Source organism: Sminthopsis crassicaudata, chromosome 1 (genome assembly GCF_048593235.1).
Source record: "Sminthopsis crassicaudata isolate SCR6 chromosome 1, ASM4859323v1, whole genome shotgun sequence".
Classification (NCBI taxonomy): Eukaryota; Metazoa; Chordata; class Mammalia; order Dasyuromorphia; family Dasyuridae; genus Sminthopsis; species Sminthopsis crassicaudata.
In genome coordinates, this window is record NC_133617.1 from 388,486,210 (window position 1) to 388,511,704 (window position 25,495).

The 25,495-nt window shown below is 55.9% G+C and overlaps 1 protein-coding gene across 1 annotated transcript; it reads left to right on the top strand.

Moving 5' to 3' along the window:
- Positions 1-537: 537 nt before the first annotated feature.
- Positions 538-24,173, top strand: CASKIN1 (CASK interacting protein 1). Its single transcript, XM_074279535.1, is given in 21 exon segments — positions 538-697; positions 10,046-10,097; positions 10,206-10,303; positions 10,402-10,547; positions 10,658-10,753; positions 10,965-11,095; positions 12,315-12,423; positions 12,673-12,781; positions 12,916-13,010; positions 13,539-13,656; positions 15,260-15,361; positions 15,489-15,583; positions 15,684-15,768; positions 15,856-15,944; positions 16,887-16,997; positions 17,080-17,181; positions 18,779-18,917; positions 19,005-20,857; positions 20,859-21,057; positions 21,417-21,819; positions 22,127-24,173. Coding segments are annotated over 21 exon segments (4,323 nt in total). The 5' UTR covers positions 538-603; the 3' UTR covers positions 22,224-24,173.
- Positions 24,174-25,495: the final 1,322 nt, after the last annotated feature.

A 25,495-nucleotide genomic window follows, 5' to 3' on the forward strand; every position in this document is an offset into this window, starting at 1 on the left:
AGTCCTATCTATGTTAAGATGGAAAAACCCCAGGAGATGCTGCAGGACTGGGTCAAGAAAAAAGTCCTCCCCAGGACTCATGATCCTGAGCAGGGGTGGAGGTTATGCATCTCCATCCGTCTTCCCCAACAGACTCCGACACAGACATACAGACTCACAGACACGCTGGAGAGGAGGGAACCCACCGTAATTAGGGAAGGGGGAGGGGGGAGATGTAAGGAGATGCTTGGGATCTAGGCGTCCTGGAGGCGGCGCCAGGTAACCAGGCTCCCCCAACCCTATTAACCCCCCCCAACACCCCCTCCGCCCGGGGCCGCAGCAGCCCCTCCCCCCGGCCCCGCCCCCGCCCATCCCCGCCATCCCCCCGCCCCCGGGCCGCCCCCCGCCCGTGACGCGCTCCCCCCTCCCGCCCGAGAGCCGCGGCGAGGATGCTCCGGCGCCGCTGAGCCCGAGCCCGAGCCCGAGCGCGGAGCCGGGGCCGGGGCCGGGGCCGGGGCTGGGGCTGGGGGTCGGGAGACTCGGGCCGGGAGCCGGGGTTGGAGCCTGGGCGGAGCGGGACCGGGGCCGGACAGGGCCGGGCAGGGCCGGGCGGGCTACCCCGTCATGGGCAAGGACCAGGAGCTGGTGCAGGCGGTAAAGACGGAGGACGTGGGCGCCGTGCAGAGGCTGCTGCAGAGGCCGCGGCCCGGGAAAGCCAGTGAGCGGGGGCGGGGGCGGGGGCGGGGGGGTTGCTTTGGGCTGGGGGCGGAGAAATCCGGGGGGGTGGGGTGCCGGGGAGAGGATGGGGGGCTTGGGGCAAGAGGGCCCCCCGGGTGATGAGATGCTTGCCTTGGGGGATGCGGGTCCAGAGGCGGTGCTGGGTCTGGGGGCACGCATTAGGAGAATTTGGGGTGTCAGAGGAGGCCCCGGAGATCCGTGAGAGCTGCCAGATGCCAGGGGAGCGTGCAAGGTCTGGGAGGGGGTGCAGGTGGGGGGCACAAGGAACGAAGAGATACTGGGCGATAGGAATGCAGGGTTTGAGGGGATCCCCAAGGGACCTAGGGGATGGGAAGATACTGGGGGGGTTGCAGTGTCTGGGGGTTCTGGGAGAGGGGGGATTCAGGCTGAGGGGGGCGGTGTCTGTGGTCCCGCCCCCAGTAGCCCGCCTCCTCCCCCCCCACTTTAGCCAGAGGCTGCAGAGAGGCTGGCCTGGGGCCGAGAGAGGTGGTGGGGGCCAGGCAATGACTCGCCCTCACCAGGCTCCGGAGGCGCATTTTATCCAACAGCCCAAACCTGCACCTCCCCCTGCCCTTCTATGTCGTCCCCCCCCCCCCCCCAACCTCAGCACACATACTCAAGAGATTTATAGGAAGCTTTAGGGATTCAGAGAGGGATGGGCACAGGGAAGGCTAGGACAGACAGATGCAGGGTCACTGGGACTCCAAGACACACAGGTGGACACAGATAAGCAAGTGGGCCACCTGAACAGTCCCATGTGTGTGCTCTCTTATAGCTCTATATGCTGCCTTTCCCTGGGTATGCAGGTGGGGAAAGTGAGGGGCAGGGTCCTACCTTTCTGATTCTCATTCTCCAACTGGGGAATGAGGGTCTGTCCATCCCTGGAACTCCCCAGGGGGATGGAGAAGGGTCTTCTACACTTTCTCATCATGCTTAATAACAAAGATTGGAGAAAGCTGGGCAGGGGCCACCCTGAGGGTGTGGCTGATGTGACCATGTATTTTTGTAAGTATGTATGTATGCATGTCTATATGTGGGGGGGGGTGACTAAGGGCAGGAAACAGAGGTGGTGGCTTTGCAGGAGACATAATCCCATTCCATGGCCCCTAAAGAGAAGATTTAGGCAATGTTTTACTGATGGGGAAACTGAGGCAGGAAGTGTGTGAGTGACCTGTCCAAGGTCGCCCACCTGGGGGCAAAACCAGGATAAGAATTCAGGTGTCGGAGCTACCAGTCTGTTCTTAGAGACTATTGCTGTAGCCTAGTCTAGTGAAGCTGGGGGAAAGGATCCCAAAGCACCCAGTGCCCATCTCTTTCTGCTGCTGTGGGAGGGAGGAAGCCAGCAGAGGAGAGAGGTTAGAACCCTTGGCTGCAGTGAGCTCCCCCTGGGAGGGCCCAGGAGCCTCTGCTCAGCCTTCTGATCCTAATGCTGATCCTGGCTCAGCCAGAGCCTCCCCCAGGAGCAGGAGATGGATGGAGGGGCTGGGGGAGGGCGGGGGAAGGACGAAAAGGGGGGTGAGATGGAGGTAGAAGCCAATTCCTAGAGTGTTTCGAGATTATGCCTCCCTCTGCATGTGACTGCGTGTGTGGTTATGGCGTGTACATCCAAATGCATCTGTGTGTGAGCAGCAGTTGGCAATTTGTGTGTACAAGTGTGTCACTGAGTGTTTGTGAACAATTACAAGTTGTTTATGTGAATCTGTCTCTGTCCTTAAGATCTGGGACCGATGGGGGGGAAGGATTTCTTGGGAAATCAGAGGAGCTCCCTTTCCCCAGGGAATGGCAGGGCTGGAGGTACACTCAGCCCTGGGGGGGAGAGTGGGGGAAGTCATCAAGCCCCCATTGTAGTCAGCCTCTAACCCAAACTTGCCTTGATGTTTATCCTCTCTGGGGAGTCAGAAGGTGGGATGGGGATGGGATTAGAGACCCCAGGTCTGAATTTTTTTTCAGGCTTCTTTAGAGTCAAATGGGAGACCAGAGTAGAGTATTGATGATACCTTACCCCACCCCTCCAATAACATACTGGGAAAGAGATACACAATTACACCCAGACTAGCAGGTATATACACTAACACAGAAACATACATAAACAGATACAAAGCACAAGAAGATGGGAGCCAGTTAGACTAAGGGACCACTCCCTTTCCCTTGGTACTACTCATTTCTAATCTCTCTGATCCCTGTCAATTTTTGGTAGCTCTCAAACTCCCCCTCCCCTCAAGACAATAATTTTCCTTGAGTGTGATCATGCCCATTTATCACACATAGGTTCTCTCAGAAGCTAACCTGGTTAAACACCCACCCGCTCCCAAGGATCAAAAATCAGTGGTCCACCTAAAAAGTCCTGAACTAGGAACATTGAGGTTCAGAGTCAGAGGAATCTGTTTCTAGGCTCTGGAAAAAACTCAAACTTGAGTATATAGATAGGGAGAAAGAGAGACTGGGAGGAATAGTAACTAGAGAGACAGAAATTGGAAGAGATGTAATAATGAGAGAGACAGAGAGACAGACAGAGACAGAGACACAGAGATATAGGGACAGAAATCCCAACCGGGTGCTCTGACTCCAAGGGGGCGGGCTTCATAAATCAGAGAGGAGAAACCCCTTCATGAATTAGCACGGTTGCCATGGTGACACTGGCCTGCTTTGGAGTAAGATATATTTTGATTCAGCAAAGTGCAGCTGGAATTTGGGCCCAGGGAGTGGGAGGGTGGGGCCAGGTCAGGGAGTGATGTTCAGTGGGCACTTCTGGTCCTGGGAGGAAATAGGAAATTTCCCCACTGTAACCAAAAGGCTCTCTTCCATCCCTCTGACTCCACTGTTTACCAGGTTCCATCTCTACCATTCTCTGATTATTTATTATTTTTATTTTATGTTTATTATTCTCCATCATCCTGTGATTATTTTCCCCATGGCCCCATCTGCTTTCTCAATCATCGTCCCCCCATTCCTATCATCTTCCCTTTTTGTTTCTATCACCAATTCATCTAGTCTTCCTGAGCTGAGTGTCTCATGTACCCAATTTGATATTCTCCTATGGTGTGTGGAAGTGGGATAGGGGGAACAAACTCTGGCTTTAGGGCTTATCATCTTGAGGGATGAAAGAACAGAATAGGAGTAAATATGATCAGGGGTTAAGCTGCTGAGGAAGGGCCTCAGAGAGGAAGAAGTTCAGTGTGGACTGGACTGGCCTTTTTGAAGGAAATGAGAATTAAGCTGGACCTTAAGTATTAGTCAGATTGAGATAAGAAGAGATGGAGGAATTCTAGGCAGAAGGAACAGTGACCAAAAGTTCAGAGAGAATTTTCCCTAGTATTAGTATTCCAGGTGTCCGGCATAATTTCTGACACATAAAAGACATTTAATATATAAATGTGAAGACAGATGGTACAGTGGATAGAATACTAGCCTTAGAATCAAAAGAATCTAAGTTCAAATCCATCCTCAGTCAACTAGCTATGCAAGTCACTTAACCTGATTGCCTCAAACACACACACGTTGAACTGTATTGAATAAGAGGTAGGTAGTGCAAGTGCCTTTATATCAGTTTTACACATTAGAAGATAGGTCCAAGGTTACATAGCAAGTAAGATTTCAGACTGGGATTTAACTTTGGTCCCCTGAGCTCAGAGACCATCTCTTTATACTATGTCACTTAAGTAACAGCAATAGAATACAATAGAGCTGTATAGAGTGCTGGATTTGAGACTAAGGGTTCTGAGTTTAGAGCCTATATTCTTCTAAATTTCAGTTTTTTTATCTGTAAAATGGAAACAGTAATATTTGCACTAGCAATTCCATAGAGAAAGAGGATGGAAAGGTGAATATATTATGGTAGAAAGACAAAGTTCCACCTCTGGCCCACTTTATAAAATACTGGTCAAATCACTTAACCTTTCAGGGCTGCAAGTAACATGCTAAAACTATAAATTGCACAGAGTGTGCCCCACTACTTTTGTAGAGGAAATTCCTCACTGGAAAGCTCCTCCTATGTTAATAGAATTAGAGGTCCCCTATGATCTTGTTCAATTTAATTCCACAAACAATTCTTGTTTTGTCTCTGTGTGAAAAGAAAACTTTTTGGATACAAAGGCAAATTACAAATTTACTCCTGCTCTCAAGGAGGTTACACGGCATTGAGAGAAAGCACTCTGTAAACCAATAGAGGGCTATGAAAAAATGACTTATGTGCACATTTTTGTGAGGGGAAGTAGGCTGGGGCCATATTGTAAAATCCCTGGAATATCAGAATAAGGAGTTTGCTAGTGGGCAGTGAGGAGCCACTGAATATTTTTTGAGCTCAGAAGTGATGGGATCAGAATGGTACCTTGAGAGTATTGACTTGGCAACTTGTACAGGGTGAATTAGAAGGCGAGAAGTGAAGGCTGTTAGGAGGCTATTATGATCATCCAGGAAAGCAGTAATGAAGGCTGTTCTAGGGTGGTGGCTGGGTGAGCGGAGAAGTGGAGAAGAAGAGAGAGAGTGACAAAAATATTACTGAGATAGATAACTCAACACAACTTAGCTGCTGATGGATGTGGGGATTTGAAGAAGAACATCATCCACATATGAAGTTGGGAAACAATCTATTTCCAAATATTCATGTCTGCTTCTGTGTGTGTGTATTTGCATGTAAGCCATTTGTGTGAGGACCATTTGTCAGTGACCCATAATCATTTTGCTGCCATATAATTCAAAAGATCATGAAAGGCCAATGGTATAAGTCAACCTAATGTCTTGCCTACTTTGTTGTGGCAGAATAGAGTGGGTGGTGGAGGAAACCAGGAGCATCCAGGCACTGATCCCTCCAAACTTTCACCAACCATCCCACAAGGAATCTTCATGATATCAACACAATGATGCATGTGCCCCTTAGAATTATGGTTATGGTTATGGCTGAGAAAATCCCAAAGTCCTATCCTTTCCCTACTCCCTTAAACCTATTACACTACACTTGAACTTATCCTTTAGTGTGTTGCCCCATGTCATAGAGCTACTGCTCCTATCTGTGCCCAAACCTTAGCTTTTTCAGAACTTGACTCAACTCTAGGAGGTACGTGAATATATGTGACTTCTATTCTTGGAGATCTCTTAGACTGTGGAGAGAACCCCCAGAAGGGATATAAGACATACTCAGACACACTTGTTAATATCTCTGGGGTAAGATGTGATATTAGGGGATCAGAATAATGATTTCTTGGGATTAGTACAATGATGCCACTGAATCAGGGTGGTATTGTGGGGTGGAATAGACATGGTGATATCTCAGAGTTAGTAATGATATTATGGGTTTATATCTCAGGGCGAATGATGATGTTATATATTGTATCCCAGGATCAATGATGATATTGTGAGATCAGTAGTGATATCTCAGTGATAAGGGCTCAGTAAGCAGCTATCATAGCATCAGGGGCTTGATAATTTGAGCTGAATTTTGTTGATGCTTGGAGGTCAGTGTGGTTGTCTTAGGGCTACTCGATGACATTAGTTGGTTAAGTTGGAGTCAGATCTGATATCAAAGGATGGTGTATGGTAATAATCCAGTGGGAAGTTCTCAAGGTCTCTGTATGATCATTTATTATGTCTGCTGAGGAAACTCCTGGGCTGAAGGACTAGTTGTTTTCCCTAAAGGAAGAAAGAGCTGATGACCTCAAAAAAAGCTCAGAAGACCTGAGGCTGTCTGAGACCTTTTGTGTAGATTTTCAGAGGAGAAGAGGGGGGGAGGATACAAGTGCTGGGAACCTATATCTTCACCTCCCTCCCATCTCCCTCTACTAAATACTAGGAGATCTCTAAGACAGTACTGGGCTGGAGCAAAGAAGAGGATAAATGTCCTGCGTCCTAATCTAACCAATGGAAGAGACAGATTCTTCCCAACTCTGGATGTCATTAGGATAGCCAGGCTCTCTCTCTCTCTCTCTCTCTCTCTCTCTCTCTCTCTCTCTCTCTCTCTCTGTCTGTCTCTCTGTCTGTCTCTCTGTCTCTGTCTCTGTCTCTGTGTCTCTCTCTCTGTGTCTCTCTCTCTCTCTCATTCTCTCTCTCTTTCTCTTCTCTCTCTCTCTCTCTCTCTCTCTCTCTCTCTCTCTCTCTCTCTCTCTCTCTCTCTCTCTCTCTCTCTCTCTGTGTGTGTGTGTGTGTGTGTGATGGGGGGTAGGAATTTCCTTTCTTGGCAAGGACCCTCTCATCTTCCCAGTGTTAACTTCAAATCCATCTTAGGGAATCAGCCTCATTTGCTCTAAAATTTCACCTCCTGGCCAGAGAGGCAAGCGTGGGTGACTGTGTATATGACAGTGTGTGGATCTGTGACTGTGTGGATGTGTGACTGCATTCATTCAAAAAATATTTGTTGAGCACCTATTATGTGCTAATGAGGTAGATCTGCTATGCTCTAGTGTGACTGAGCAGATGTATGTGTGGGTCTCACTGGATAGAATAGCAGAACCATAGAAGGCCTGAGCTGGAAGAGAACTTACAACACAAACTATTAGTGCTTGAAGGGATTTAGTGCTTAGAATGTTAACTGGGAGGGAAGGAAAAAAGGAGGAAGGGAGGAAAGGACAAAGAAAAGAAAGAGGGAGGAAAGGAAGAATAGGAAGTAAGGGAGAGAAGAAAAATGGAGGGAAGGAGAAATAGGAAGAAGGACATAAATATTAAGCACTTACTATGTGTTTAGCACTGTACTGATTTTTTTTTTTTGACAAACAGAAACTCATCAGACCCTCTAAGCAAACTTGTGAAGTATTTCCCCTATTTTACAGTTGAGGAAACTGAGGCAAATAGAGATTAAGTAATTGTCACACAGCTAATCAGTGTCGGAGGCAGGTTTTGAATTCAGGCCTTCTTGGCCTAGCACTGTTTCCTGCTACACTATCTAGGCTGTCTCCTTAGGAAAGGGACCTTAGAACTCCCTTACAGCTGTTAGAGATAGAAGAGAATTCTTAGAAAACCAGAGAGACCTTATGGAAAATCTAATCCAAATCTGAGTCTGCATATGGGAGAAACTAAGTCCCAGAAGGATGAAGTCACTTAAAATCACATAGCTGGTGACAGAATTAGGACTAGAACACAGTACTTGAATCTTATCACACCCTTCTCTCCATTCCCCCCTGATCCTGTAATATTTCCACCAAGCCACACCCCCTGAGCCTCCCCATAAGTCCCCAACCCCCTCATCCTAATCGGGGACAAAGGGGCTTCTGTCCAGCGGAGGTTCCCTCCCCCATGGAGTTGATTGACCCACAAACAGGTTATGTAACCAATGTCCTGGCAGGCCCAGTGGTGGTGGGGGGCCACTAGAATCTGGCCAGGGCTGACTCAGATCCGGTGAAGGGCCTGAGCCCAGGGCAGGGGCCAAGAGAGACAGCTCTTACATCTGTCTGTCCATGCCCGTGCACCCATTCATCCATCTGGCTGCCCGTTTTTCCTTGTATGCAGTCCTCTACCCATCTTTCCTATTCCTTTAGCAAGAGTTCCATCTTGGTCCTGGTTTGGGGGGCCCCAACCATAGAAAAGGGGCAGCGGGCTAATCCAGCAGACAGAATGGAATGGCAGATCCTGGAGATTTGGAGAGTGGAGCTGGAGGAGAAGGTTCCAAGAGGATTGAGGGAGCTGAGAATGACTGGACTATTGGGGACAGAAAGCAGGGTGTTGGGCCTGTTCCAGGGAAGGCTGTGGAGCTGTAGTATAGGGTCCAGGTTGTTCTGGGCCTGAATCCTGGGGGGCAGCGGCAGGCAGGGTTGGAAGAGGGGCAGGACTGGAGTCTGGGCTCAGCCTGAGGCTCTTTATCAATAAGAATCTCAGTTTTGTTAGGAACACTTCAGACACTAGGGACAGAGATGGAGGAACAGAGAAATACTCACACAAGCACGGGCGTTTGCTTCAGCATTTACCAGGGACTCTTGGGCTTTATGCTACTGGACCAGGAAGTGTCCTTAGAGCTGGTGCTGGCCTTTCCCAAGTTGTGCTGGGGGATGCTGAGGAACCGGGGGACGTGGGGGTGGGGCGGAGAAGGAAAAGGAACCGCTCCATTCTGAGTGCATAGAGAAGTGGGTGAGGGCTCCTCTGAGCCAGAAGCTTAATGGTGAGGCCTTGGGGGCCCCTGCCTCTCCCCCAGAGACACCCCTGTCCTGGATCTACCAGCTTTCCCAAGCCAGCCCAATCTGCCCCACCCTGTCTGCAGACGTCAAGAAGATGGATCACTCACTGGGGGAGTTATTCAATTAGTTCCCATACAGAGTCCTCAGCCCGTCCTGGAAGTGTGTGTGTGTTTGTGTGTGAGAATCTGTTGTGTGTTCTCCCAGTCTCCCCCACCCCCCCAGGCTATATTTAGTAGAAGAGAAGCAATAGCAGCAGCAGCTGGATCGGTGCCCTGGTGGGCCAGGAGCCCAGGGGAGGATGGCAGTGTGTGTGTGGTGGGGGGAGGGGGGTGGGGGAGAGAGTTAAAGGGGAGATGCAGCTCCGGGCCAGCAGCCCAGCTGGAAGGCTATTGCAGGGGTTCTCAAAGGAGGGAGGAAGGCTCTGGGCTAGTCTTGGTTCTGCTGCTTCTGTGAGATTTGCTTCTCTGTGTCTCCTCATCTGTGAAATGGGCACAAGGATAACTATATCATGTGGCAGTGTGGTTGTTGTTGTGAGATTTAAAGGAGCTGAGATACGTTGTAGATCATAAAACAGGCAGTTAGGTGGTATATTGGATAGAGTGCTGTTCTTGGAATCAGGAAGACCCAAGTTAGAATTTGGCTTCAGGGGCAGCTAGATAGCATATGGATAGAGCACCAACCCTGAATTCAGGAGGACCCGAGTTCAAGTCTGGTCTCAGACACTTAACACTTCTTAGCTGTGTGACCCTGGGCAAGTCACTTAACCTGAGCCTCAGGGGGGAAAAAAAAAAAGAATTTGGCTTCAAACACAAACTATGCAGGCTCAGACAGGTCATGTCATCTATATCTCCCTCAGTTCTTTATCTGTAAAATGGGAATTATTTTAAAAACCTTATCTCTTAGGATCATTGTGTACAAATAAGATAATTGTAAAGGATAGCACACAGTGCTGGGTACATACTAAGTGCTATATAAAACGTAATAATAATGATAATAATTTAATATTATTTGTTGATCTTGATGCAGTGAACGTCAGCCTTGGACTTGGATTGGGGCTCTGTCTCCTTTAGAACCAGGCTATTGATTTTAGGCCTCTTTGTAAATATTTGTGTCTGTTTTTTGTTGGAGAGGTATCTGTGCCCCTTTTTCTATGACCCTTCCCAAATGGCCTGAGTCAGGGAGAGCAATGGTTTCCCACTCATCCTCGTCACTCCTTCTCCCTTCCCTTCTAGAGCTCCTGGGCTCGGCCAAGAAGGTCAATGTCAACTTCCAGGACCCTGATGGGTGAGTTGGGGAGCCCCTGGAGGGTTCTTCCCCTGGCCTCTGGCTTGAATGGGGTTTGGGATGAGACTGGACGCCTCTCTGACGAGTCCCCCCATCCGATCTCCCCAGCTTCTCAGCCCTCCACCATGCTGCCCTCAATGGCAACACAGAACTCATCGCCCTGCTGCTGGAGGCCCAGGCCGCTGTGGACATCAAGGACAACAAAGGCAAGTGCTCCCACCTCCCACTGCCTTCCCCCTCTGGAGGGAGACCCTAGGCCAAGTCAGGGGTCAGGGTCCAGTTGACCATCAACCTCCTACCCCAGGGATGCGGCCCCTGCACTATGCAGCCTGGCAAGGCAGGAAGGAGCCTATGAAGTTGGTGCTGAAGGCAGGCTCCGCCGTGAACGTCCCGTCAGACGAGGGCCACATCCCGCTACACCTGGCAGCCCAGCATGGGCACTACGATGTGGTGAGGGCTCCAGAGCAGACGTGGGAGGACTGGGCAGGGCTGGGGCGCTGGGCCGACAGCAGCTCTCACTGCTTTTCCTCTCCCCTTCTCCTCCCCTGTGGGACCTGCAGTCAGAGATGCTCCTTCAGCATCAGTCTAACCCATGTATTGTGGACAATTCAGGGAAGACGCCTTTGGACCTGGCCTGTGAGTTTGGACGTGTTGGGGTAAGTTTCCCCGGGGCTCTGGTAGGTAGTGCTCTGGGGCTGGAGTGAAGGGCAGAGAGATGACAGGTCCAGGTACCTCGGGATGGTCCCAGAAGACTGGATCAATAATGTCCGATCTCGTCCCTCCCTCCCTATTTCTCCAGCACGGTGACAACATCCAGGCTCCTGGCTGTTCTGATTTCCCCTTTGTTTCTCCTGTTATCCCCTAAAGGTGGTACAGCTGCTCCTGAGTAGTAACATGTGTGCAGCCCTACTGGAGCCTCGGCCGGGAGACGCCACTGACCCAAATGGCACCAGCCCCTTGCACTTGGCAGCCAAAAATGGTCACATTGACATTATCAGGTATGTACGTGGTGAGGGTTAGACAGGAGATGGGGAGGGAGGCTCCTGGATTTTCTTCTCTTCATTTAACTAACCTGTCTCTCCTGAATATTCCCTTGCCCCATGTGCCTGGTCTTGTTTAGTTAGCTAAGGGACTTAGTAGACAGAAATCTGAATTTGGAGTCAGAATCTGAATTCAAATCTAGCCTCAGAAATTCACTAGCTGGGTGATACTAGGCAAGTCAGTTTTCTCAACTGGGAAATGGGGATAATAATAACACCTACCTCCCGGGGTTGTGGTGAAGATTAAATGAGATAAGATTTTTTTACACTATAGTACTTGGCATGTAGGAGTAACTTAATAAATACTTGTTCCTTTCCCGTCTCTAAGAGGAAGACAGAGAAGAAGCAGACTCTGGCCCTACTCTTGGGAAGTTCAAAACCTGGGAGGGAGACAGAAAAGGAATAAATTAGGATCCTATCAATGGGAAAGGTGCTGACAGTCAGGGAGAGAGGCTAGATTTACACAGAGAAAAGTGAAAAAGCAGGACAAGACCATGTGGGAAGGAGGCCTGAGCTGGAAAGATCAAAGAAAGTCTCACAGAGGTGGTGGTGACATTTGGATGGGGGGTGGGATTCCTGGTGAGGGAATCAGTGTGAGTGGTGGGAATGAGCCACGTGTATTCAGGAAAGGAGGACAGGACAGTAAGGAAACAGACACTAGCTGGAGCAGAGGGAACCTATTAAAAAACAGAAGAGCTATACTTGGGTAGGTCCAAGGTATAGAGGACGTTGAATGCCAATCAAAGAAATATAATTTTTATTTGGTGCATGATGAGGAGCCATTGAAGGTTTTTGATGGGAAAGTAATGTCTTCAGAGCAGTGCATTATGGAGATTATTTTGACAATGATGTAAAGGGTGAATTTGACAAATGAAAGAATGGAGGCAAGGAGACCACTTTGGAGGCCATAGTAATAGTCCTGTCCCTATGCCAGAATGGTGGGTATAGAAGTAGAAAAGGGGGAACAGATGTATCATTGTGGCTTTAGATCCAAGAGGATATAGCTCCTGACTGGGTCATTTGAGAAGGGAGAATGAGAAAAAGGAAAGAGTTATGCTTTTTCTCCCACGTCTGTGACCTGAGAGATGTGTGATTGCCAGAGATAGGAGGCTGTGATGAGACTTGGCTGCCAGTGTCCTGGTTCACCTCTGGCCCTCTTGCCTTCCCCCATGCCCAGACTCCTCCTCCAAGCTGGCATTGACATTAACCGTCAGACCAAGTCAGGCACTGCCCTGCATGAGGCCGCACTCTGTGGGAAGACGGATGTGGTTCGGCTCCTGCTGGATGTAAGCTCAGGGAGGGGGAGACAGACTTGGTGGGGCCAGAGCCTGGGAGAGAAGGGCTGGGGGCTCTGAGATCAGGAGTTAGACAGAGGTCAAAGACCTCCAGGGTCCTTGGCCCCCACCTCGAGTCCTTTGTGGTCATTCTGGATGAGGCAGTGGGATTCCTGCCTACTTTCTGCTTTTGTCCCAAGCTCTTCCAGCCCCCTAGGTCCCCAGCTTCCCCACCTGAGTTTGCCTTCCCCCTCCAATCAGAGTGGAATCAATGCCCACGTAAGGAACACCTACAGTCAGACCGCACTGGACATCGTCCACCAGTTCACTACTTCCCAGGCCAGCAAGGAGATCAAGCAGCTGCTGAGAGGTGGGAAGATCGGGGGTGGTGAGTGAAAGGGGGTTGTATAAAGACTCCGGACCTGGGGATCCTCAGAGGGTGGAAGGCGTGATGGCTGGATTCATTTCCAGGGACTGGGTGGGTTTATTCTTTTCTCTCTCCAGAGGCGTCAGCGGCTCTGCAGGTGCGGGCGACGAAGGACTATTGCAACAACTATGACCTGACAAGTTTGAATGTGAAGGCGGGAGATGTGATCACTGTAAGTGGAGGATGAGGAGCTTCCAGTGGGGGAATTGGTCCTGGGAGGATGTGGTCAGTCAGTGAGGCAGACCAAGGTCAGAGACTTCCTGGTTCTTGGTCCCTTAACCCATCTTCCTTGTGGTCATTCTGAATGAAGCAATGGGCAAATGTGTCCGCTTGGGGGGAATGATCATGGCCTTTGAGAAGTGGACATGGCAGGGGAGTTGGGGTGGTGGTGGATTTTCAGCTTCCAAGAAAGGGTTGACTCCAGGACTGGATGCAGTTAATTCAAGAGAATTCCTGGTAGTTTGGGAGTTATTAGTAATATGAATATGCTCTCAGTGGCCCATCTTGGAGCAAAGCTTAATTTGACAGCAAAGGACAAGGAGGGGTCTCCTGAATATCTGCTTCCTGCTGTCCCTGCTGTTTTGCTATTATAACTACAATGTGTATATATGTTGGGGGATGGATCTTCCCTGAATCATGCTGTCCCGAGACCTCTCAGAGCCTCCAATGGGCCCTCAACCCTGCCCCCTACTTGGTACAGGTCCTTGAACAACATCCTGATGGCAGGTGGAAAGGCTGTATCCATGACAACCGGACTGGCAACGATCGTGTTGGCTATTTCCCGTCTACCCTAGGCGAGGCTATCACCAAACGAACAGGCAACTAGTTTACCTTGACCCTCGTCTGGGCTTTGACCCTCAGCTTTGCCCTTTGCCTCCCAAATCTCACCCTCACTCCTAATCCTTGCTACTTCCCCAACCATAAGCACCCACTGATCCCTAGACTTGGTTTCCTAGCTCTGGATAATTCCAAGGAGTTATTGATCCTTGTTCCTGGGTCATGAGAACAGTCCAGCTTCTCTGGGAAGGTCTCTGTGTTCTCGTGCTTGGCAGTGGGGGGCAGGAGGGGCTCCTTCTTGACCCTCTCCCTCCCATCGTGCCCCCGTAGCATGACCTTGGAACATGGTATCTCATGTTCATGCTGGGTAGACAGAAAACTGAATATGGATGCATGTGTGCATGAGTGTGAATACCCCTTAGCTATAGGAATAAGAATGGTCTCCTTAGGTATTTCTGAAGAGCCTGAGCCCCAGGTAATTTGTCATAGAGGAGATCAGGAGCTAGGCTGAGGAGGAGGGTCCAGACCCAGCACTTTAGGCTCTGGTAGAACCATAGCTATTTAATGCAGAGGTCAGTGTTTAGAGTTTGAGCCTTCTTATTTCCTTAGTCCCCTTTTTGCACTAACTCCTAAAAATATCAAGATGAGCCCAGTCCCCCCTGGAGCCGAGGTTGGGGGGCAGGAGGGAGGAGATAATCGTTTGACTCCTGTTATGCTGTCAAGGCTGCTATTTCCTCCTTCCATCTTCCTCCACGCCTTCTCCCCATCACTGTCCCTCCTCCTCCCTCCAGCTGTTCCCCAGAAAGCTGTTCTTGGCAGTGGTCCAGAGGAGCCCCAGACAGGCTGACTGCAAACTGGTCTACTTTGAATTTGAGTGTTTTCCTCCCCTGGTCAGTGACAATCAGTGACTCAGGCCCCTTACTTGCTGGCTCTTCAGTCATTTCCACTCATTTTGTCCATCCCTGCATTTCTCGCATTGGTTCCTGTTTCCTGTTTTCTCTGGGTCTCTCTCATGTTTCTCTCTTGCCTCTGTTCTCTGTGGGTATCTCTGTCTTTCTCTCTCCTGCAACTCCATAGGAGGGGAGGATAGGCTTAACCGGCTCAGAGAGGGAAGGATATTTTGGAGAGTTCACCTTTGGGGAACAGAGTGATGCTGGAGGGAATGAGGATGGATTAGGGGGTCTATTGGCCTGTTCCGTTTCCTTTCCCTTCCTGCTTTCTGTCTGTCCTCAGTCCACATAGAGTTGAGCAGTCATGATTCAAGACTCTGCTTTGATTCTCTTGCTCTGAAGAATTCCAGGGTTCGGGACTGTAGTACAAGGGAAGGGTTCGCTGGCCTGGACCTGGCCTGAGCTCAGGATTGGGGTGCAAGAAGGGAGAGGGAAGGATTCATTGGCCTAATCCCTGGCTTTGATATGCCTGTCTGCTTTTATTAGAGGATTTACCTATTAAAAGAGAGGAAAGACATTTGGGGTTTCAGGATTCTGAGGTAGCCTAGAAGAGGAATTGATGTTTGGCTGCTGTGCTCACCCTGGGCAGCCCAGAGGGGCCCAGCCAGGGCCCTGCTCCCCATAGTAGGGGCGAGGAGTGTTTTCTGAGAGATAAAGGGTTGGGACTCAGGGCATTTCTATGTTGTGTTTGAAGGTCCCCGAGGAGCTGACATGAGCCCGTCCCACCTGTCCCCTTCCCAGGGCAGTTCTGCAGCCCCCCCAGAGGAAATATGGGTCCTGAGGAAACCCTTCACTGGTATGGTAGCCAGGGCAGGGCAGGGGCTTCTCTCCCTTGTGGGCGTCATCAGCCACAGTTGGCAAGCAAGGCCTGGGCGGAGGGCCCGAGGGCTCGGTCACTCCTGAAGCTTCTCTGGTGTTGGCAGGTGCTGACCGCAGCGGCAGTCTGGGTGGCGTGGCCAGCGGGCGCAGTGGGGGGAGTGGGAGCCATGCCCTGCACGCCGGCTCGGAAGGGGTCAAGGTATGTCTGGGCCGATGGGCCAACAGGCGAGTGGGGGCTGTTCTGAGCAAAGGCTGGCTCTTTGGTGACCCTGATTGGCTCTATCCCTTTGTATCCCCAGCTCTTAGCAACCGTGCTCTCCCAGAAGTCCATCCAGGAGTCAGGCCCAGGGGACAGTCCCACGAAGCCCCTCGAGGGCCCTGCAGGTGAGCCCCTCCCCAGCTCTACGTGCTCCCCTCTGGCTGTATCCCTGGCCTCTCACAGGTTCTTCACCCTCTTCTCTTGTTGCATAGGTCCATCACGTGCCCAGCCTGTTACACACACAGGGCAAGCCTATGGTGAGCAGCCACCTAAAAAATTGGAGCCCGCGTCTGAGGGAAAGGTGAGCGGTCAGCCTGGGACTCTTCTCAGGTCGTGGAACTGCTCCCTTCACACGGGCTCCCGGGCAGGGGGTGGTGCTGTGAGGGGCTCCGGGAGAGGAGGTGGGGAGGAAGGGGCTGGGGAATCTGTGAGGGAACTTTCTAGCTCCCCTGTCAGGGTCTTCCCTGGCCCATGCCGCAGCCACAGACCGGGTAAGAGACCCACGCCCGAAGGCTAAGGAGGCCCAGCCCTGTCTGTCTGTCGCGGATCGGACCCCCGCTGCTGTGTACTATGTGTGTTTTGTCCGCGTGGAGGGCGTGCACGTGTGTGTCTGGTGGTGAGGTGTGTGTGTTAGGAGAGCTGCGCTGCGTGTGGAAGGTGCTGAGCGTGTAGGGGGGACGGGACCAGTAGCACTGAGGAAGTGGGCTAGGCCAGGCCAGGCCGGGGCGGGGCCAGGCCGGGGCAGGGGCCAGGCCGTCTGCCCCGCCCCTCCTCGGAGGCCTTCCCACCTGCCCCGGGAGTCTTCGGGTGAGCGCAGGCCGGGCACTCTGGCTCTCTGGCTAACACGGACACGTCCACGTCTGTCTGCAGGACGCTCCCACACACACAGCTAGGCTTGCCGAGGGCCCTCGGGACCCTGGGGGAGCAGGCCTGGATTGGTGGATGCAGATGTGGAGGAGGGCTAAGGGAGGGAGTTGCGAGGCCCCCGGACAGTGGCCGCACTCCTGGAGGGGCCGGACGACGGCGCTGGAGGATGGTGGCCAGGCCGGGCACCGGGAGGCCGGTGAGGAGGAGGCGCTGGAGGAGGGGCCCGGACGACGCTGCGGATGACCACGGCCAGACTGGAGGAGGAAGCGCGGCGCGGAGCGGCCTCAGGAGAGGCGGGAAGCGCCCGCCCCCCCGGGCAGTGAAGGCTTGTCCACCTTGGCCCAGCCTGCAGCAGCTGCTCCCTTGTGTCTTCCAGAGTGCGGAGGCCGTCACCCAGTGGCTCGCCACCTTCCAGCTGCAGCACTATGCCTCCAACTTCGTCACCTCCGGCTACGATCTCCCCACCATCAGCCGCATGACCCCCGAGGTGAGCCGGCCTCTGGCTGGGCCCAGAAGATGGGCCCCGGGGCCCCAGCCACCTCGGTAACGGGGCCTTTTCTCTGCCCTAGGATCTCACAGCCATCGGTGTCACCAAGCCTGGCCACCGGAAGAAGATCACGTCGGAGATCAACAGCCTGAGCCTCCCCGACTGGCTGCCTGAACACAAACCCGTAAGGCCCCTCCCGCCCCTCCCGGCAGAGCCGCGGCGGGCACGGGGAGGGCAGAGGGTGCCGCCCCCTCCGGAGGCCCCGACACACAGACAGGCGCCCTCCGCGCCGGAGCTCAGGGGCTGCCCCGCGTAGGGCAGCCACACCTGGGGCCGTGGCACGGGGCACGCCCCCGCGACGCCGCTGACCTGGACGGAGCCGCCCCCACCCTGGCCCGGGGAGACGAGCGAACTGACATTTCGGTCACACACTGAGGATGGCCCCTCGGGAGCGGCGCGGGCCCTGCCAGCAGTGAGCCACCTGTCCAGCCATCTGTCCATCACGGACGCCGGGGCTGGCCTCCCCGGCGGGGCAGGGCCTAGGGCAGCGGGCGCGGCTGGGCCGGGGCAGTGTAGGAGAGAAGGAGACGCCGGGCCAGGGGAGCGAGCGGCTTCTCTTCTCCGGCAGACAAGGGCCCGGGCCGAGGGCAGGTGCAGACTCGCTCAGCAGCGAGCGTTTGTCAGGCGCCTAGTGTGAAACCCACCTAGCTCAGCACTCACAGGGCCCCACGAACCGCCAGGTCAGACCCCCAACCAACATGCGCCCCGCGGAGCCCCGCACTGGAGCCAGCAGAGTGTGTCTCAGCTCAGCCCCTCTTTTCACGCGCTGACCCGAGCCCTCCGCGGGGTGGGGGGGACAAGGGGGCCGGGAGCTCTCTGAGGGCTCAGGGACGGTGTTCTGTCCCTGCGCCCGGGGCTTGGCTCCTCTTTCTGGTGGGCGTAGCCCGCGCACACGGCTGGGGGGCAGGCACCCCTCTGTGGGGGCTCAGCACTAATGGGTCCCAAGGTTCTTCTTCCTCTTTGCCTCTGTCCTGGTCAGGGAAGCGGAAGGTGAAGGTAGCTGTGCTTGTGGTGGGGAAAAAGGGGGGCTGTGAAAGAGATGAAGCTGTGCGTGTGAGTGTGAGAGAGAGAGAGAGAGAGCCGCTGCTGTGTTACTGTGTGTGTGGTTATAAAACATACATGGTGCTGTTAAGTGTGCGTTATGTGTGTGGTAGAAGTGAGAGATGCAGCTGTCTGTGTGTGCATGCGGAGGTCCGTGTATGTAGGGCGTGTTTGGACGTGTGTCCGCGTGTGTTGGTGTAAGGTAGTGGTGGTGGGGTGGACAGATGGTTGGACCAGTGGCTGGCTGGTGGGGGGAGGGGGTGGGGTTTGGGCAAGGTCACAGGTGTGTCCCGGACACAAAACGATGGTGCTTCTTTGTCTCTGGTGGTGTGTGATGAATGCCAGTGCCCAGGCAGGCCAGGCTGGGCCGGCCCAGACGAGGGGCCTTTCTCTGCCCCACCCCCAGCCTGACCTCCCCAAGGCCATAGGACAGCCTCAAGACAATGTCTTCTGTCTGACAGTCTCATGATCCGACTTCCCTGAGGCATCCGTTGACTGGTTGTCTGTGTGTCTGTCTGTTCTCCCCCTACTGACCCCAGCCACCAGTTAGCTGCCCGAGTGACCAGCGGGGGGAGGGGCGGTAGTGGAAAGGGCCCCCGTGGCCGGGGAGGGCCTGGACCTCCCTGTGGGGCCGGGCCTGTTCTGAGGCCTAGGCGGGCCTTCGCTGTCTCCCTCCTCAGGCTAACCTCGCTGTGTGGCTCTCCATGATTGGCCTGGCCCAGTACTACAAGGTGCTTGTGGAAAACGGCTACGAGAACATAGACTTCATCACTGACATCACCTGGGAGGACCTGCAGGAGATCGGCATCACCAAGTTAGGTAGGGCGTCTCCCCTCCCTGTGGGCCCTTTGGGCACCGTCTGGGTGGAGGTGAGACAACAGCTTAACCCGCGGCGCCCCCACCCAGGCCACCAGAAGAAGCTGATGCTGGCGGTCAGGAAGTTGGCAGAGCTGCAGAAGGCGGAGTACGGGAAGTATGAGGCCGGGGCCCTGCGCAGGAAGGCCCCCCAGTCGCTGGAGGTTATGGCCATCGAGTCTCCCCCAGCCCCAGAGCCCACACCCGCCGAATGCCAGTCACCCAAGATGATCACGTTCCAAGACAGCGAGCTGAGTGACGAGCTGCAGGCCGCCATGACGGGCCCACCCTCGGGCCCCGAGGGGGCGGCAGAGAAGCCTGCCAACAGCCTGCCGCCCACACCTCGGGCCGGCGCCCTGCGGCACGAGCCCAGCCTGAGCGGGCGGGCCCGGCACATCAGCAGCTCCCAGGAGCTCCTGGGAGACGGGCCTCCCGGCCCCAGCGGCCCCATGTCCCGCAGCCAAGAGTATCTGGCTGATGAGGGCGCCCCCGCTCCCAGCCCCAAGGAGGCCCGGCCCGCTCGGCACGGACATGGCGTCAAGAGAGCCAGCGTGCCCCCGGTGCCTGGCAAGCCCCGGCAGTCCTTCCCCCCGGGTGCCGCCGGGGCCCATTTCACCCCCCCTCAGACGCCCACCAAGCCCCGTCCGGCCTCGCCGCAGGCGCTGGGCGCCCCCCACAGCCCGGCCCCGGCCACTGCCAAGGTGAAGCCCACCCCGCAGCTGCTGCCTCCGGCTGAGCGGCCCATGTCGCCTCGTTCGCTGCCTCAGTCGCCCACCCACCGGGGCTTTGCTTATGTGCTGCCCCAGCCTGTGGAAGGGGACGGCGGGCTGCCCCCGCCTGCGGCTCCAGCCCCCATGCCGGTCCCTGTGCTGTGTCTGCCCCCCGGGGCCGTGGGGGAGGCGGAGGAGGAACCCGGGCGGCCCAAGAAGCGGGCACACAGCCTGAACCGCTACGCGGCCTCTGACAGCGAGCCTGACCGCGACGAGCTGATGGTGCCCGCGGCGGGGCCCTACGCCACGGTGCAGAGGCGGGTGGGCCGGAGCCACTCAGTGAGGACCCCGGCGGGCGGCGATAAGAATGTCAACCGCAGCCAATCCTTCGCTGTGCGCCCCAAGAAGAAGGGGCCTCCCCCTCCCCCACCCAAGCGCTCCAGCTCTGCCATGTCCAGCGCCAATCTGGCTGACGAGTCGGTCCAGGATGGAGAGGGTGAGGAGGCCAGACCTGATGAGGGCCTGGTGGGCGGGCGGGTCCAGCGACGCAGGGCCAGTGATCTGGCCGGCAGCGTGGACACGGGAAGTGCGGGCAGCGTCAAGAGCATCGCAGCTATGTTGGAGCTGTCATCCATTGGGGGCGGGGCCCGGGCCGCCCGCCGGCCCCCAGAAGGCCATCCCGTGCACCCCGGGCCAGCCGGACATCCTGCCAGTCCTGAGCCAAGCCGCGTGGTCACGGCGCTGGCCTCGGTGAAGCACAAGGACGCCATCGGACTGGACGGCGAGGTCGTCAACCGCCGGCGAACGCTCAGTGGCCCCGTCACCGGGCTGCTGGCCGCCGCCCGCCGTGGGGATCAGGGTCCCCCTGAGCACATCCCCTTCGCCGAGGAGGGCAGCCTCACGATCAGGCAGCGGCCGCGGGGCACGGCCAAGGGGGACGGCAGCGAGGGCCCTCCCCTGGCCAAGGTGGAGGCCAGTGCCACGCTGAAGCGGCGCATCCGGGCCAAGCAGAGCCAGCAGGAGAACATCAAGTTCATCCTGACCGAGTCAGACACGGTGAAGCGCAGGCCCAAGACCAAGGAGCGGGGGGAGCCTGGGACGGAGGCACCCCCGCTCTCGGTGTATCAGAACGGCACGGGCACTGTGCGCCGGCGGCCAGCCTCCGAGCAGAGCGGCGGCCCCGCCGAGCTGCCTCTGCTGCCCCCCCCCCGCCGCACCCCCTCCTGTGGACCTCGCCCATCTGCCTCCCCCTCCGCCACCGGACGGAGAGGCCAAAAAGCCCGCCAAGCCCCCGGTGTCCCCCAAACCTGTCCTGGCCCAGCCGGTCCCCAAGATTCAGGGCTCCCCTCCAACCGCCACCAAGAAGGCTCCGCTTCCTGGCCCCGGCAGCCCAGGTAAGTCCTGAGAGCTCCATCCCCTCACTTCTAGAGGGGGCGGTGGTTTCCGCCCTGGGCAGCCGCACCCATGCACACTGTCCTCGTGGACACGAGTCTGGGTGCCAAGGGACGGGCCCTGGGTCAGGAGGCCAGAGAGCAGGGCCTGGGCCTGGGTGGGTTACCCCGGGAGGCCGTCCCCGGGCGGGGGCCATCGGACATCCAGAATCCTTTTCCTCTATGGGACCCGGTCCTCCAGAGCCCCAACTCAGAGGGCGGCAGCCAGGAAGGGAAGAGCTGTCCCCGCTGGTCAGCCTGCCCTCCAGAGCAGGACCTGGGTCCGAGGATGGCGCGGTAAAGCCCTTTCTCCCCTCCCACAGAGGTGAAGCGGGCCCACGGAACGCCCCCGCCGGTGTCTCCCAAGCCACCGCCACCGCCCACCGCGCCCAAACCTGTCAAAGCCCCTCTGGGACTGCAGTCTGTGAGTGCCAGCCCCACGCCCACGCCCTCCCCGGCCCGCCAGGCACCCGCCGCCGCCGCCACCAGTAAGCCAGCCAGCACACCGCCCTCCCTCTGTGCCAGCCCCGCCAAGCCCCCGTCGCCGGGCGTGCCCTCCCAGCAGGTGCCCGTCAAGCCGCCTCGAGCCGCCATGGCCGTGCCCCCCGGAGATGGAAGCGCCAGCGAGAGCGCTCACCAGAAGCTGGAGGAGACCAGCGCCTCCCTGGCTGCTGCCCTGCAGGCTGTGGAGGAGAAAATTAAGCAAGATAATGGGCAGGCAGCAGAGTATGTGGGGCCCCCGCTTCTCACCTCATTTCCTCCCCCAGTCCCCAATATCCTTCCCTTGGGCCCTGCCCCTCCCCTTCTCCCCACACCTCCTCGAGCTCATGGCCCTGTGCATGTCTGCCTGGTCACGGCCACCATTTTCCTGGTCAGTAATTGGGCCCCGTCTCTGCTTCCTACCCTCCCCCCACTGAGGGGCTCGCTTTCCTCATGTCCGAGACGGAGGGCCGGGGTCCTTTCTGGTTCTGCACCTCTGACCCCTCTCAGTTTCCCCCGCGCCACCTCCTCAGCTCTCCCCTCCCCATTTCAGCTCGGCGTCCGAGTCCAAGAGCACGGTCAGCATCCTGGACGACATCGGCAGCATGTTTGATGACCTGGCCGACCAGCTGGACGCCATGTTGGAGTGAGCCTGGCAGGTGCCCAGCCAACCTCAGGACTCCCCCCCTTGCCCCACCCCGGGCTCCACACACAGAACTTTACCTCAGGATTGGGCTCCAAGCTGGCCACGTTTGTGGCCAGCTTCTTTGTGCTGCAGGCTGGGGGGGTGCTCTCTGGGGGATGGCCTCCTTGATGGAACCCCCTCCCCATCTGCCCCTTGCTGCTGCTGCCTCCTTGCCCCATCCTTGACCTCTGCCTGGCACTGACCCAGCCTCCAGGCAGGGATTTGGGCTAAATGAGGGTGTGGAGCAGGTGGAGAGGTTGGGGGGCAAGGACTCAGAGTCTTTGGGGGCTGGAGGAGTATTCCTGGGGGATGGGTGGGAGGAGACTGAGGGCCCCAGGGCCTGGCTGCTCACATGGTGGTTGGTGGTCAAGCACTGGTAGTTGGTGGTTGGGATGTTGGGTCTGGAGGGACAGGGACTGAGGGAACAGTGCCCTTAAAAGGAGTCCCCACCCTTTGCCCGTCCATGCCCCCCCTGATCACAAGCACAACATTTCGGGGGCCATGAGCAGAGCAGGAGGCCGGGGTCAGAGGTTGGCCCACCTTGTCCAAGGGCTTTCTGGTCAATGTGCCGCTGTCAGTGGCCACCTCATGGCGGCCCTGGGCTGCATTCCTCTTGCTTCACTCCCCCCGCCATGATGCAATAATAACAGCTGGGTTAGCTCTTCCTCCCCTCTCTCCCCCCTCCTCTGGTCCCCATCAATCTGTCCAGTATATGCCCTCTCTTATCTCTGCAACTGCAGGGAGAGGGGGAGGGGTTCAGTTCCTGGGCACAACCCCACATCTGGGGGCACGATCTCGTGTCAGACCCCTACGGGTGACTGGTGGCGCTGAGGCCGGGGCCAAGGCCTGGATTCGCAGGGGGCGCCAAGGCCCAGTGGGGCAGGCTGGGGGCGGAGACAGTAGGAGACAAGAAGGCTTGCGGGCTGGGCTGGTCCTAGGCTCCGGGACCCCTGGAAGGTGGGGGAGTGCCCCCCAGGCAGGTCCAGGCCCCTCCCCTCCCCTTTCCCTCCCAATCAGCCGCAGAGCACAGGCCTGAGGTCCAGAGGTACAGCACAGGAACTGCTTCTGATTGGGGATTGCTTACCTTTCCTTCTGGGGTTGGGGGGTGCCTCAGTCCCCGCCCACCACCCCGGCCCCATCACAGCACAAAGACCGGTGGTAGTCGCCTGGTTCTGGGGTGAGTCTGCAGGGACAGCTCCTCCCGAGGCTCCCCCCTCAGACTGACCCTGGGTCAGTGTGCTCCCAGTGACTGCGCCCCTACCCCTATCCCCGTCCCCGGAGGGAGAGGCGTAGACCAGATAATAAGCTATAGAAGAGTATTAATTTATTGGAAATGAGCTGAGGCAGATTTTCCCAGAGATCCAAAAGGATAAAAACTTTAACAAATATATATTTAAAGAAAGAAATATTATTGATTCTATAGAAAACCATTTACCAACCAAGAGAAAAGCTGGATTTCAGTTTGAGACAAAAGCTGTTGGAGGCCAAGGCCACCTGTCTCGTCTGTCTGTCTGTCTGTCTGTCCCTCAGTGGCCAGACCACTTTCCCAGTAGCACAAACAGGAGGCTCCCCACCCCCGAGGGCGGGATCAGTGTGCCTGGGGGCCCCACAAAGTCTCCATCCCATCCCTGCTGCTCTTCTTCATCTTTCTCTGCGTTAGAAGAACTCGAAGGATGTGCCTTGTTTGCTGACGGGCTGCGCCCCCTGGCACCACACCACAGAGACCTTCAGCACGAGGGGCTCCCCTCCTCCTCCCCCTCCTCCTCCTCTTGGGTGTGGCTGCGGCCCTGGGGAGTGTGAGTGAGTGTGTGTGTGTGTGTGTGAGTGTGTGTGTGTGTGTGTGTGGGTGTGGGCAGCCACGAGCCTGGCTGCGGTAGCAGCGGGGGTGGGGAGCGGCCCAGCGGGTGCAGCTGTCCCAGAGTGCACGCGTGGGGGGGGGGGGGGGGCGGGTGCAGCGTGTGCCGTGTGTCCTCCGTGGACGGAGTGTGTTGTGATTGCCCGTGTTTGACGCATCTGTGCAGGGTGTGTGTGCGTGTGAGTGACCCTCCAGAATGCACGGTGGCCAGTGCAGACCCCACCCCAGTTCTCGGAACGCTTTTGCTTGTGGTCTGAGCAGTATTGTGTGGTCCTTCTTTTTCTCCTCCTTGCCCCTTCACCTGAGAACCCTTTCCCCTCACTCTCGAACAGTACTGACCGGTCTCGTCGTTGTGTTTGCCGCTCCAGATGTGTTGGGCACAACTTTTGACATTTCTTAAAGAAACACAAATTTTTTAAAAGCCTGAAACTCGCTGTTGTGGAGACGCCTCTGTGTGTGTGAGCCCCGGGCCTCTGGGCCGGGGAGACAGGCGGACGGACTATTGTGCTCCGAGCTGGCCGTTCAGTCCGGATTCTGTATCGTGCTCCATTGTTCCAGCTGTCCCTCTCCCTTGGTGCTCCCCACGCTGTGTGTGAGTGTGTGTGTGTGTCTGTGCGCGCTGCTGTCTCCTGGTGACTGGTGATGCCCCCTTCTCACAGGGCTTTGGGTTTGCTCCTTTCAAGTCAGAGGCTGGGCAGCAAACATCCAAAGCACCCGGATCCAGGTCCCCCCGACACACGCCAGAGAACGTCTGGCCTCGTCCCTGCCACGGTGGATGAGGCTCACAGCCCCCAGGCCGTCTGGTCGGTGTGTGTCCGAGGGATCCGGGCCCTGGACGGATGGGACTTTCTAGGATCTGTGTGCCCGGCCCTGTGGGATGGTGAGTGGTCTATGCAGCCGTCTGTGCTTCCTGCCATCGGCTCTCAATAAATGTCAGAAAATGGATGTGTCGGCCACTTTTTGGGGGCAGGTGAGGGGCTGGGGGGTTATGGCATACTGTAAGGAGGAGCTGAGCCTAAATGTGGAAGGGATGCACTGCCACAAGGGTGACTCATTTTTGAGATCTTGAGGGACGTTCCACTTGTCTTTTTCCGAGAGGTCAGTGTGGGTTTCCATGAAGCCTCAGGCAGATCAGATATGGGTCAGGTCGCTGGGGGTTTCTCATAACCATTCTGGAGGAGAGGGAATATTCTGTTCTCTTCTTAGCAAGGGGGAGTCGGGGCTCCAGAGCAGTCACCCCTTATTTTGCACCGCGCTGGGAGGGATCTGGGGCCTGATGCTCTCTGGTAACTTCTAGATTCACGACACCTCACTCCCCACCCTCAACCTTTCATAGGTTTTAAAAAGACTTAAGGAAATCAAGTACACATGTACTTGTGTGA